The 14,573-nt window shown below is 42.3% G+C and overlaps 1 protein-coding gene across 1 annotated transcript in view; it reads right to left on the reverse strand.

Moving 5' to 3' along the window:
* The window catches only part of ttll5 (tubulin tyrosine ligase-like family, member 5), a 44,070-nt gene that overhangs the window by 13,296 nt on the left and 16,201 nt on the right, over positions 1-14,573 (reverse strand). The window contains exons 14-27 of the mRNA XM_070841967.1: positions 12,844-12,938; positions 12,223-12,264; positions 11,144-11,251; positions 10,909-11,000; positions 10,316-10,378; positions 9,530-9,678; positions 9,006-9,261; positions 7,817-7,934; positions 7,286-7,432; positions 7,102-7,193; positions 6,818-6,966; positions 5,972-6,553; positions 5,701-5,888; positions 3,824-3,963 (exon numbers count right to left, since the gene is read on the reverse strand). Of these exons, the coding sequence (XP_070698068.1) occupies positions 3,824-3,963; positions 5,701-5,888; positions 5,972-6,553; positions 6,818-6,966; positions 7,102-7,193; positions 7,286-7,432; positions 7,817-7,934; positions 9,006-9,261; positions 9,530-9,678; positions 10,316-10,378; positions 10,909-11,000; positions 11,144-11,251; positions 12,223-12,264; positions 12,844-12,938 (2,221 nt within the window). The remainder of the gene's footprint in view (positions 1-3,823; positions 3,964-5,700; positions 5,889-5,971; positions 6,554-6,817; positions 6,967-7,101; positions 7,194-7,285; positions 7,433-7,816; positions 7,935-9,005; positions 9,262-9,529; positions 9,679-10,315; positions 10,379-10,908; positions 11,001-11,143; positions 11,252-12,222; positions 12,265-12,843; positions 12,939-14,573) is intronic.

Genomic DNA, 14,573 nt, shown 5'->3' on the forward strand with positions numbered 1-14,573 from the left:
AAAAATGACTAGCATCTGGGGACTTGTAGTGGGAGCAGTCTAGACAGGGATGCCGATGCTTTAGTTAGCGCAGTGGTGAGCAAAAATGAGATCCTGAAAGTACCAGACGTCACTTCAGGTTCACTGGAATATCGGGATAATGCAAAATGACCAGTTCAGGGTTTTACTCTAAAAAGGAGCCCATTGGATAGATTTCTGTTGGTACCTGTTGCCTTTAAAGGCAGGTACTATAATGCTAATAAGAAACTGTCAATTACAGAAGAGTTATGAGACTACAGACATGGTAACAAATAAAAGCACAATGAATTTTAACAATTTGAAAGCTAAATATTGTTTATGTAGCTATAAGCCTGGAGGCAGTAACACCAGCTGTTTTTAGGTTCAAACTTAGCCTCGATACTGTGAATTCTTGTTGTTTATGTAGTTTATTGCTTTTCACTGGATGGCACAACAGTTGCATTCTTGTAACCAATCTAGTCTCAAGTCTTTAATAGTTGAGGTATTTATTAAGTTTAATGGTGTAACATGATCTAGTAGTAAACTAGTGAATCACAAGTTTAAACCTTGCTAGTAGTAACTAAGAAGTTACATCTGGTGCAATATTGACAACCTAAGCATAACACATTTGGCACACTAATACTGCACACTGTGCAACATGTACTGCTGTGTATCCGCTGAATAACCTAAATTCATTCACTGGAATTTCACTCGTTCTTACCTTAAGGGTTCTCCTTCCTATTACCACATCTGGCTCCAATCAACGTGAATAAAAACTTCTCTTCCTTTAAATTCAAAGGAAGAGAGACATCAAACCAATTTTGTGTGGACTTCATACCCCATCAAAGAAGTTTTAAATTTTCACCAGAGTTTTTCTGATTAGTTGGGTTGTTGGTTCAGCAAATGGGCTGTCATAAAATCCTTTGGAATGGTATGTCCTTACAAAATTCGACCAAGTCAAACAGCAATCTTACAAAGTATTGAACAGAACTAAAAATACCCTGCATAAGCAGGGTTGTGGTATTTCTCAGTTCGTGCTGTGCTGGAGTGAATGTAACACTGCGGAGATGATAGTTTCCGGTCATTTGTACGTACAGCAGAGGAAAACAGGGAACCAGAGTTGTGGCCAGATTGCTCAAAATTCAGATGAATCAGCTAAAATGAGGATGGCATTTTGTAAAATTACAAAGGTAGGGACAATTTGTTTGTCTGAAAAAGACAGAAGTAACTAAACACAACAAGTTGGTTGCTGTGTTTGAGGTTGTCTGACGGCCTGACTGTCTGTTGTGGGAATGTTGTCCGCTCACACCATTTTACGAGTATGTTGGATGGAAATCATCATAAATGCATCAGGAGGTCCAACACCGGAAATGATCCCAAAGTTAATCGTGGGTGTATGAAGACGTGCAGTGGTGTGAGGCAGCAGCTCTCAGAGTGCTGATGCAGCATACCTGGTAGATCCTGGCAGCGGCACTTCAAAGAGCCATGCTACTCTTTGAAACCCATCATAGTTCACCCCTGTGGTTGCTTAAAGAGCCAGTGTGCTTAACAGTTTCAGTATGTTTGGCACAAACCATCAGCCGAGCGTGGGGGTGGGGGGGGGCGACTCAGGAAATTCTGTGTTATAAGAAACAGCGCCGAGGTGAAATCAAGGCAATTTATCCTAATATCGTATTAGAGACATTTCACTGCAAAAAGAAGTGAATGCCAAACCAAGGGCTGGGAGTACTGGGGTACAAGAGAGCTTCTTGTATTGCAAGCTAGTGACAAATGAGAAGATAAAGGGAGCTATGTGTTTTCTGGAGAGATTTAAAATAAGCTTTCTAACTAGAACTACTGTATGTCTCTCCTTATTTGAGTTATTAACCTGAAATGTGAAGCTGTACAAAAATGTATTTTACCAAAACAGTATATGGAAAGCAACATTTTAAGTGAGAAGAAATGTACGAACTATCAAAGCACCAGAGCTCTAGCCTAAACTTAAACAGGAGATCAAAATGTGACCTCTGTTTCCTCAGTATCGTATATAAAAGCTATGTGAGGATATGAAGTTATAAACTCTATTAAATCTCTCTTCTTGGTTTGTGGAAATAAAAACTTTTTAAAAAGGGAAAAAGCCAGACATTCCTGGAATTCACTGACAGCTCGATACATAAGAAAGGGCTGGACTGGAAAAACAGAGTCCAAGATCAAGGCCAAGCTGTCTGAGAAATTGTCACTCACGTATCAAGACAAAAATAAAAGGGCAGTGACCGTAGACGCTTACCTCTATGATTTACACCTTGAATAGCTGATAGAGTTATGCTCTATGGCCTGGTACCATAGAGCATAACTGTGTGATCATACTTTGTTCTCCTGTTTCCTTCCTTCTCTCCTCAGAGCAATGTGAGAGGGGTGAGGTATTGGGTGAGGAAGGGGGGACTTTCAATGGTTGCAGAGGCGAAGGCCTGGAGCAGACAGACTATGTGGGTGTTGACACAGCCCCCACACCATCGCCTCGCCTCCACCCCTCCAAGGCAATGTTTTAAGCTGCCAGCATGCTTCATACACCCCCGGTTCTCGGCAGCCAATTCTACTGCTATGCACCTCCACAAAGCACAATTAAAAATGGAACAAAATGCCCATTTCCAGGCATGTATTGAACTAGTCTGCCCGGAGAAGTGTTGGCACTCTGCAATCCTTTTCCAAAGACTAACAATCTTCAATCTAAAAAGTCTTCAGAGACCATTAAAAAAGCATTTAGATTCTATTGAGCATGACCAAATAGGCTACCACAATCTAAGTGTCTACAGTAAAGATTTGTGTAAAATTGATCGCACAGAAAGTCCTCAGGACATTAATTTGGCCAAAATGAATAACATTTGATATACTGAGTATTTCAAACACATCAATCTCAAGACCAAAAAACAGCTTTCTTCAAGTTAAATATTCAACTACAGAATCTTAACACTTTAGGGCCATATTCTGAAAAACAAGAATGGCTGAGTATACTATCCACAATGTCTGTGCTGGTGTACATCAGCAGAGCATCTCGAACTCAAGGCTCTCAGAGGAGAGATATGCTGTTTACCTTGGCAGTGAACCCCATTGAGACTGTAACACACTATTTCTTCTCTGCTGCCTCAGGGGAGGGCGAATAAATAGTACAAGTGAGCACAATGGTGAAATCTGACCAAAAGAAGCACTTATAAGGGAGCAGAGGTAGAGGAGGTATTCCACAGAATGAAAATATATTAAAGTCCACCTAAAATCACATTTAGTCATCCCCTTTTGTAGTCAAAAATAATGTCGGTGTGTTTTTTTAAATCTACCATTAATAGTTTTTTTTTATTTTTAAAAGAAGGACTGCCAGAGTGCCGGTGTTACATTGTAGTGAACAAGAGACAAAATAAACCAACTTGAACTAGAACGCTGATGATAATGCTTTATGCAGGACTTGATTGGCTGTGTCAAAATAAGGTCTCCATCTACATAGACTGATATCTAGCTGTGGGTGAATGCAAAACTAGGGGGTGGCATCGTGAAACCCAAAAATACATTTTTTTTTAATTTCTCACTTTGTTTTCTGATTTTTTTCTCAAAACAGAACACCCTTCTCTCTCTGGAGTTTCTGTACTTTTTTTTTTTAATCTATATAATTAATTAATTAATATTTAGGACTGATTTTGTATATATATTTCAAAAAGGCGCTGTTCACTCTGCTGTTTACTATAAACAAGAGCCTACAAATCTTTATATACTGTTAGTCATCATGGAAAGTGGGCAGGAAATGCAGAAAGCTGCCCCCCAAAAATATTTCTTGCATATACCATGTCTTTGGACTCACCTAGTGCTGCTACATAGATCTGTTCCAGAATGAACAGCTTTCAGTGGCCCTTGAGTTGTAGCAGCAGTGTGGCGTACTTTAGAGTTCAGTGTGGAGCTCTCTCTGCTCAGCATCCTGTTGGTCAGGTTCAGGTTGGTCAACTGTGGGCAGATGACAAAATTTCAACTGACGATTCAACTCAAATTATAAACTTTAAGTCACTTCAACCAAACATCTCACTACTAGTCATCCCAATGTCTAAAGCAATGGAAATGTTTGATGAATAAGCGCTCATATTGTGCTCCTCCCTACATCAACCACTTCGTTCTCTTGTGCCTGGGGGCTTCACGAAATGTACACACAGCACACGGTGGAGCTAGTCTCCACTCGGCACTAAATCCAGGTGGTCCTCTCCTCCCATTCTCCATCTCTCGCAGAATCAGCTATCATGAGTCGCCACCTCAAAATGTGTTTACATCCACATCAGCACTATTGTAGCAGCTCTGTGCTGCTCTGTGATACCCTGGGAATTATGGTCAGTGGAATCTAATGGGAGGATTAATTATACTGCTGTGGTGTTTCACTTACTTTATTTCCTCCCGTCTACTAAATTGTAATGCTGCCAAGCCTTGTACAATGTGAAAAATGTGTCAGGAAGGTGTTACACCTACAGCTTTAAGTTACTTGTTGAGGTACACTGGTTGTATTTATACAAACTGTTTGATCTAAACTGAGGAAATGAAAAACATGTGGATGCCAATACTGCTGGGCTTTTGGAAAAATGTAATATATCACATATTGTGTGAAGAGGTAAAAAATTAGACATATCTATCATAATAAACAGTCATTTACCACATGAGGCACAAGCAGAAGTACATTCACTTTATTGAAAGTGGCCATGCTTGGATTCACTGGTTTTCAGTTTCTGTTTTGTATACACGATAGTGAGTAATTACTTAAACCTTAGAGGTCAAGTAGTGCAACAGGGTGTTGTACATGTTTACAAAGTTCTCCATTTAGTTCAGAAAGTGATTTAATGACTTAAATCTGAGCCCCAAAAGAACACAAAATGTACCGTGAGCCTTTAAGTGCAAAACACTGGACTATTTTACTCCTGACAGACAGACAGAATAATGTACAGTCAAAAGGAAGCCATAAAATCTTCAGTCTGTGTGGTCTGGTGCCATCACAAAAACTTTGATAAAAAAAAAAATCCAGTGAGGCAGAGGAGGAGGTGGAGGAGGGGGCAGAGGGAGAAAGGGTTGAAGGGCTCCCCATGCCGAATGACAAACCTTTGGGGGATATAGGAGAAGGTGGTGATGGAGCCAACGGAGCTGCCGCTCCCCTGCTCAGTGCCAATTTGCCACATTCCTCTATTTATAAGCATCAATTACCACAAAAAAAGTGGCTGCTTGTTAAGTATCAACAGAAATCACTCCCCCATGGTGCATCTGATAATGAGACCTCACACAGAGCTGAGGCTTGATGCGGCTCACCACTGTTTAGGCCAGCCAGCTTCAAACCCCTGTTCCAGACCCACCCCCGCACCAACCCCAGCCCACAGAGTGCAGGCGAGCTGAGGGCTGAAAGAGGAAGGTGCACGGTACGAGACAGCAGACCCTCCGGCTCCAACAGGTCTGCTGAATGAATGAGCAGCTAGATGCCGCCAATCAGCATGGGGTCAGATCCAGGTTTACGCATCAACAAAGAGAAATATCAGAGACCTCACAGTGAGAGACTACTGCAGAGGGGCCAGATTCTTCTTCCTTACATGAAACATTACAGAGATCGGTTTACAGTTGCTTAATAACTCAACATAGCACAGTGAAACGTCCTGCTCCAGGTGGGAGTAGCTGTTGGCTCAGTGGACTATAGAGTTAAAAACATAATGAACTCACGTGTTGTGTCAGCAGGTTGATGTGACTGGAGCTGGCATAGTGGCGGGCAACCTGCTTGTCAGCCAGCTTTTGCAGGGCTGAGATGAAGGCCTGCTGGTTGGACTGGGCTTGAGCAGACAGGGAGTTTAACTCCTTGAATGTTCCTGCTGAGTTTGACTTCAGCTTACTGGAACTGCTCCTCCTGATCACTGACATACAGAATAACAAAAGACAAATGTGAGAACATGGGAGCAAAGGTGATAAACAAGAGCATGTAGAATAATGAGTTTACCTTGGCCTGCAGAGGTGGGTCTAGAGAGCTTCTGGCTATAGATGTGCGTGGCATTGGGGATGGAAGAGACTGCTCCAGAGCTAGATGTCGATGAGGTAAAGGACTGGATCCTCCTGAGCTCCTGGGTTGGTTGCCCAGAAGAGACTGTGTTAGAGCCAGTGGAAACAGCTGTCCACATTGCTCTTGGGGGCTGTGCAACCACAACGGCAGAGGTGTATGCAGGAGGACCAGAAAGAGTCTCAGAAGGGCAGAACTGAGACTTTGCCAAGGACTGTGCATAGGACGGTGGCTGAGGAGGTGGCGGTGGAGGTGGACAATGGAGAGGCAGGGAAGTGAGAGTGGGGGAGCAGTGCTGAAGATGAATATGTGTGCAGTCTAAAGTCACAGGAAAGATGGTGCAGTGCTGGGAGGCCTGGACCTCTGGCTGGATTTTACCGGTTCTAACCACGGCCTGTTGGTCTTCAGGCAAAGTACGGACAGAAGGCTGACTCTCAGTGGCCTTGATGTCTGGGTCACTGCTGACTCTCCCAGTGGAAAGCGAGGACTCTGAAGCGCTGGAATCCTCTTTGGCCACAGGCAGAGCTGTTCACAGGAGGAAAGAAGCCAGAGCTCCTTTATCATCAGTTAGCCATTCCTCGGCTCTGACACACATTTGTTTTCCCCCAATGAGTGCTAATCGTTTGAAGCTGACCTTTTCTTCACCCCAGATGACTCAATCTTTTTCCCTTTACTTTATTTGGATTTACAAATCTCAACAATTCCTGTTTACTGTGCTTGGATGATAAAATATCAAACATAAACCAGACCTACTGTAGAGAATATGGGAATAATAAGGGAGGAACTCACTTTTGGAATTCTCACAGTTGCCTGAATCTCCTGAGGCATTTACTCCATGAACGTCTTTCTTAACACTCCTGACTCTTGTTCCTAGGAAGACGGTGGCTGATTTATTTTTCTGTGTGTAGAATGTCAGTACTTCCTCCAGATCATATTCACTGTTGAAAAAAAGACAGAAGATAAATGTGTATAGCAGATAGAGATCAATCTCAGTCAGTAGCATATATGCTGTAACTGGAACAGTAAAGAGCCAAGCACTGAACAATGCTATGTGGGCTTGCCAATTCACTTACCTTGCTGCAGTGATGTACTCCTGAAACACACTGGGGTTAACACAATGCTCCTCTTTGCTATTCTCCTGTTTTTTCACCATATCCTCAGTTTCCTAAGAAAATACAAAAGACAGCAGGTATACTCAATATGCATGTTTTCCTATGTTTACATCATCTCTTAGCATATTCTTATTCTGTGGTATACCTTGTTGTAACAGTGGATGAATTCCCCTAGCTGGTGGGACAGGATGCGTCTGCGGTCTTGGAGTGGAAGTTGACGATTGGGCAAGACCACTTTTATGTCTTGCTGAAGGTTACTGGCTGCTCGTCTCAGGAAGCGAATGACCAGCTCCTATGCAGACGAAAAAACATTTATAAGAAAAATCTTTTAATATCGCCGCCTTGAATCGCTGATTCATCCTGCTGCACTTATTCAAGCTGCCTGTGTGTTCTCCTTTCAGGGTTCAACGCCATTTAAAACACTGAGTCTTTTCAACTAGAGAGTGATTTTCCCCAAAGGTTTGAGGTCACTGATGATGATGATGATATATGCCATTACAATGCAGACTTTCCAATCAGGCTAACTTTTATAGAGATCATGTTTTCCTTCTATTTGGCCACAAATGCCTCGTACACATTTCAGCTACACTCAGGGTACATATGAGTAACAGAATAAAAATAATGTCCCATGCCCTTTTATTACGAAAAAGAGATTATAAAATGGTTATCATTGTACCATTTGGTCGTTGTCCTTGTCTGGCCAAACTGGGATGGTGTTGGACCTGCTCTCTGCCAGCAGTCTTTGTTGGACTCGCTGCAGGTATGAGGAGAAGGCCATCCGTGCCTGCACTTTACTGGAGAGGAGAAGAAAATCATCAATAAATGCATAGGTATAGCAAAGAAAAAGGAAAGACACAGCAATAGTTGACAATAAACATTATCCACCAGGTCCTCGTGTAGTTTGCTTGAAATTCACAACCAAAGGTCAGTCAGTTGCATTGTTACAACAGAGAGAACAGGCATTATAATCATTACATTTGCTGACATATCCAGAAGGAGAGGGAAAGCAAAAACAGGTATGTATCACTTTCAGCCAAAAGTTGTTGAAACACAGTGGATCTTGTCCTGCGCCGCTATCAAAATGATAAATACAGGTAGACCTGGAAAGAGTACTGTCAGACCCCTGTAGCAGAAAAAAAATGTTTTGGAAGCTGTCAAACACAAACAAAGATATGCTGTACTATAATTTCACTGCTTCATGTACAGTCCTGGCAAACACTGAGGAATTTCTACAAACTCAGACTTGTTATTGTAATTCCTTCTCAAATTATAATTTCAGGCACACTTTTGAAATCAACATCAGAGCACAGTCTTTGTTGCACTTAATACATACAGGGTGCTGGATGTGTTTGACAACATATAGTCAATGTAGGTTTAATAGAACTACATTCTATTTAGATATGAAAGATGAAGAAAATGAACTACGGAATTACATTTGCTGACCCCAGCAATTAGAAAGCAAGTCACAGGCAGTGGATCACATTGTGAGGATTGAAACATAAAGAACTACCTGATCCCTAATTTTCATTGTGGAGACATAGATACACACGAGCAATGCCCAAAAACTGATCAATGAAAAAGAAGGACCGCCTGCACACTCACTCCATGCCACAGAGATGTTTTTATTACTGACTTACTTATTACATTTCAATCCAGTAGGATCGAAACGTTGTTAGTAATCAAAACATGTGGCATGGAGCGAGTGGGTAGACATTCACTCTCTCATTGACACTGTCGAAGAGGTGACTGGTGACTGCAGCATGTTAGTGCAGTCAGGAGGAGAAAGAGAAGGAGAAGAAAATACAGTGAGGGAGGAAGATGAGAGCAACAGCCAGCCTGAGCAACAGCCCAGACTACAAACTGACCTGAGGTCCCACCCCTGCTGAAGGATGTTGAGCAGGTTGACTCTGGGCCTGGCATTGTGCGTGGCTGCCTCTGAGCTGGACAGAGCCTCACTGTGGCAGCGCTCCAGTGGTGTGGCCACTTGTTTTCTTTGCTCTGCTACCAAAGCCTTGTGTGAGGCTGCCTGGAGAACTTGTTTCACCTCCTCTCTTTCCTCCCGCGTGCACTCTTCTCCCTCCTGACTGCTGCTCAGAGTCGGGGAGGCCTTGGATTCCTTCCCTGAGTTATGCAGCATTGCAAGGGAAGACAAATGTCAGTTGTATCACTGGCATTTTGGATAAAATACACACACTCAAAATAGGCTTTTTATTGTTGCTGCAATGAACTCATTCAGAGTCATATTTGGCCAACCTTACTGTGACACAAGGGAGTTATTTATTGGAAACAAAAGTGCATAAGCGTGTGATGTTGTCCCACTTAGCTACACTCTACTCAGTTCTACAAAAAAAGCAGTTTCCTGAATTGAGGCAGAGCACATTGGGCCTACCCGATTTCTTTTTCCCTGCAGCAGAGCGATGAGTCAGGTGGCGCTGTCTCCTCTTGCGTGCCTCCAGAGACAGCAGCTTCCTCTCATATTGGACAACGTGACAGCTGTGGACAGCGTCCACCTGCAGCTGCACATTCCCATTCACATTCCTGAGAGACAGAACAAGACTTGTCAACACAATGGTAATAACAACAACCACGATGATTCATATGTGTATCATCAACAATTACAAAGCCGAGAAAAAGTTATAGCCAGTTCTGAGAAAGATCGGTGCGGTTGAATAGCTTGTCCAAAAGTTGACGTGAGAGACAATGATGGTCCAAAGGGGGTGATAAATGGCAAATATTAACAGAAACTGAGGTCTTGCTGCAACAATCATCTCCCTAATCTGGCTACCTAATGGATATGGAAAAATCATTGATGGGCTTAGTTGGGGGCCAAATCTCCAGACAGAATTGCGCTATAGTCAAAGCTGTGGTTAAAACTTGAAAGCCCATACTGATTCAAATAACATAAATGCATGTTGTATTACAATAACAAAAATGTGGTTCAATAAAAAGGCACAGTTCATCTGTAACCGTCTTTCCCCTCCTGCCCCCAAATCGACGCCACAATGCCACATAGACATTGGGCGCGCTGGAAAATTTGACTGTGCAACATCTTCTCAGCTGCTCCTCTCACCTATCCAATCGACAGACCAAACAAACGCCACGTTAGAATCCAACCGTTTCCACAAACTGATGGAGAGATTTATTCCCCAAACCCAACCACAATGGAAATGCTTACCTTCCATGGAAAAGTCTGTTTGCCAACATGTAGTTCAAAGATGTCTTGGACTCCAGATATCCACTGAGAGAAGAAGATAATAAGCAAATTGTCATAAAGGCAGGAGCCCCAATGAGCCTCAACCTCATTATTAGCGGCAACAGTGTTAAAATGAGACTCCTGTGATATAGCTACACTGGAAGCAGCCTCTATTAAATGCCCCAGTCATTCAATAATATGCTTTTAAAAAAGCCACAAAATCCCTGCTGCTAAGTGAGCCATGGACCTAATCAAGCAACAAATCCTCATATAAGAATATGAATTGTAAGCACAGAAACGGATTTCCTCTCTAATAGAGGCCTCAAAGCCATTTCAACATAAAGTCACTGTGGGATATAAGCCCTACTTGGACTATATAGAGCCACACCTTAGTCTGGTGGGTCAATTAGTGACAGTCAAGAGGAGTCGTACGGTCTGGCTTTACATACTGATTGCCATAATTTAGCCTAAATGCCCCATTCATTTGAAGACAGTATTAATAATGGGTACCATTATAGACAAACACCCCCTGGGGATTACAAGTCATTGGTCTGTTCCTTCTTGGCTCAGTTTACCCGTAGAGCTCCCATGTTTCTGCGGTGGGGAAGATCCTAATGAAGCCTCCTCGTCTCTCGTACTCTTCCTTTATCCTCCTCAGCACTTTTATCTACGTTAGTGGAAGAAAACAAAAGACATGCTCTGAAATAGACACAGTTTTGATGAGTTAATGTACTTTCAGGTTTCCATAATGTCTTGATTCAACAAAATCACACGTGTTGTGACACACTGCCACCACTGTTAAGGCCTTACCTCCTCAGCAGTTAAGCTCAGAGTGCTGTCTCCTTGGCCTTGTTTAGGTCCTTGCTTGTCTTTCGACCCTTCTGTTTCTGAGTTACTAGCTGATACGGGCCTCTGTCGCTACAAGGGAGAGGAGTAAAGACAATCTCACTGTACATTAATATGAACCATGCAATGTCATTCCTCTTTCCAACGCAAATACTTCACAATGTCTAGTTGAAAATAATTGAGTTCTTTACATTTTTATGAATTTGAGCATGCTAAACGATTGCAAGAATAGCTATAATTCTTAATTCTAAACAAGTCATCTGTTACTGACAAACAACCTACAGAATTGACACATAATTCTCATTTATAAATGTGCAAATTACACTTTGTGTAAGAAAATACCCTCTCCCCTTTTCTCCCTGTCACATAAATGAAGCAGTTTTGTTATGCATTGGCATTCTTGGCTGCCTCCCCATTGCATGCACTACCAGGCTGTGATTGACAACTTTGGCATGCAGGTTGGAACTCGGGCCAGGCAGCAGGGCACAACCCCACAGGATCACATACAGAATTTGTCATCTAAATAGCAGGGGGATTACATTTAATTTGTATGATGCGGCTGGGGGGATACAAGAGGCAGCCAAAAAGTGACAAGGCCTAATCCTTCAGAAAAAGATTCAACTGTTGCCCCTAATCAGAGCACAAGGAGAGGAAGGGTTCTCTGAGGGCCCCTGGAGTTCCTCACCAGCCTCTGTGACAGCCCTGGTTTAGTGTTGGACTTGTTTTAGGTACATCTCAGCAAGTGAGACTCTGTACAACAAAGTTTCTGAGCTTTGGGTCAACTGGTGCATTGCAGCAGTTGAAGCACTTGCTTACAAAGGCCATTTGCGCACTTTGCTAATGTAATGAGAATGCTATTAAACACAGCATTAAGAATCGATATAAGCCATCTGTCTGTCGCTATGAAAAATAGTACAACCACATAATCAAATCAGCAAAAAGCAGTGAGCAATTTCTTACCGGTAATGTAACAGGCATCAGGGAATTGCAAAAAGGGACAAAATAAAAGAAGATTAATATGTCTGAGTGGGAAGAAAACTCACCACTCTGCTGGGGGCTGAGGCTGTCGGTGCAGACATAGGTTTCTAAGAGGCAGTGGGTGAAGACAGTGAGTTGTGGGTGAGCATCAGCATTAACATTCAACCTTAATGAAGCCGCATACAAACATGAAACAATGAAACATTGTTACTGTATGTCTAAACAGACCCTTTACACAATATAAGGTGGAGCAGAAATCTGTCTGATTTAGTAATCTCCCTCCAGAAGATCCTGCGCCAAATCTGGGTGCAGTAGTCGAGGGGAGGGAGCCAAGTGTATTAGCTGTTGTGGCATCATTAGGCAACAAGGCCTGGAGAGAGCATTAGTCACTTGATTAGAAATGATAAAACAATAAGCCACAGAGTGTAGCACTTACAAACTGATGTCACTCAAACACTGTAATTTCATTAGCAGTTGTTTTGCATTACAGTGAAATTTCCATGAGGGTAAGAGAGGAGCTCAATGGCAGTGGCAGGAATGTATTGTAAGCAACAGAGAGATGATGACAAGAATGGGAATGTTTCACAAGAAAGGGTGAATGAGTGCAACACTTGGCTTGGCTCTTTGCTGTGTGTGTGTGTGGGTGTGTGTGTGTGTGTGTGTGTGTGTGTGTGTGTGTCCAGTACCTGTGTTCTTTGGGCTGCTGGGTGCTTGAAGCCGGGGTCCAGGGTCACTCGGTCTGAGCGTGGCTGTCTCGATAGGGGGTCCTGACACACAAAGCCTGCAGGGACACAGAAGAGCCATGAAGGGGTATATCAATGACATCAGGTCTTAAATATGTTACTCATTCCCATGACCTTCTTACATTGCATCAGATCTTCAATGTTAGTGCAAGAAACCAAAGTAGAGCAAGTTAAACAGAGGCAATAAATTATATGTAATATCTTTAATAATATCGTGCTATTTCAAAGGCATTATATTTGCTTTCATTACTTTTTAGTCAGAAAGGCAAGACATGATGTGAACCGCTGACCTTGCTTAAAGAAATAGTCTAGACATTTATGGAAATTCACTCAGTTGCTTTCTTGCCAAGAGTTAGATGAGAAGATTGATATCACCCTCATATCTGTTTATTAAATATGAACCTACAGCTAGAAGCTGGTTAGCTTAGTTTAGCAGACTGGAAGAACAGAGGCTAGCCTGCTCTGTCCAAAGATAAGAAAATCTGCCTACCATAACCTATAAAGCTCACTAATTAATGTAATATTTTGTTTTTTTGGTCCCAAAACCAAAGTGATATCCACAACTCCATGTTTTATTGGTGGTTACTTGTCCGACTGTTTCTTGTCCCTGAGCAGTTACCTGGTGGAGAATTTGGGAAGTTACACCGCATAACCCTCGTGAAACGTCAAAGGCGAATTGTTATTTTTACACTTGAATTTTTGTAGGTATTAAAAAACTGCTAAAACTTGTTTATTTGTAATATACAGAGGTTAGGGTTAGCTACTGTTGGACAGAGCCAGGCTATCTGTTTCCAGTCTTTGTGCTAACCTAAGCTAACCAAATGCTAGCTGTAGCCACATATATAACGATCAGATATCCAGTGATATTGATCTTGTCATCTAATTGGTCGCCAGAAAGCAATTATACATATTTTCCGACATGTTAAATTATTCGGATAACTTTTTAGTGAGGGAAAGAACATATGTTTTCTCATAGTAACACAGTAACTTTGGATATATACAGCTCCAAATATTGACATTTATGGCAGGTGATGAGGGTGGGGGAAAATGTTTGTAAATCACATTTCCCATGTAGATGTTCCCACTTAGTCAGTAAGACTTAAATGATCTTATTCCCCACACCCCCTCAAAGCAAACTAGTGGTAAAATTAAAAGGTTAAAGAAACATGTTTATGTTGCATCTTGCAGTCACAGGTGAGTTGAATTTAGCCTATTGACAGCTTGGAGCTCGAGGCTATTTGTGCGACCTCATCCAAGCCGTCAGGTAGGAGTCAGGTCTCTGCCATTCTCTTGCCTAAACACAGCAATTATTACAAACATGGGCGACACGGGGCTGACAGCTACACACAGGCGGAAAATGAATGCTAATGGAATGCTGTCATTATTTACAGGTCTGGGATGCAGCCCAAGTGTTATCAGCCAACAGCGACTTAGTTTGTTTGGTACATAATAGATGTGCTATGTTTTACATGCCACTGCTCATTTTCCCCAGACCCGCAGTAACGTCTCAGTCCAAAGATAACCGACAATTTATGATTCTACTCTTTCATTTAATGAGCTGGAGGGGAGGGTTTCAAGCCACAGCATGGCCTGGGCTGAGACACACGTGCACACTCACACACACACAATAGCGACTCCTTTAATATCATTAGGCTGAGGCCACAGATAGACTT

The sequence above is a fragment of the Pempheris klunzingeri genome, chromosome 13, assembly GCF_042242105.1.
Source record: "Pempheris klunzingeri isolate RE-2024b chromosome 13, fPemKlu1.hap1, whole genome shotgun sequence".
NCBI classification, from domain to species: domain Eukaryota; kingdom Metazoa; phylum Chordata; class Actinopteri; order Acropomatiformes; family Pempheridae; genus Pempheris; species Pempheris klunzingeri.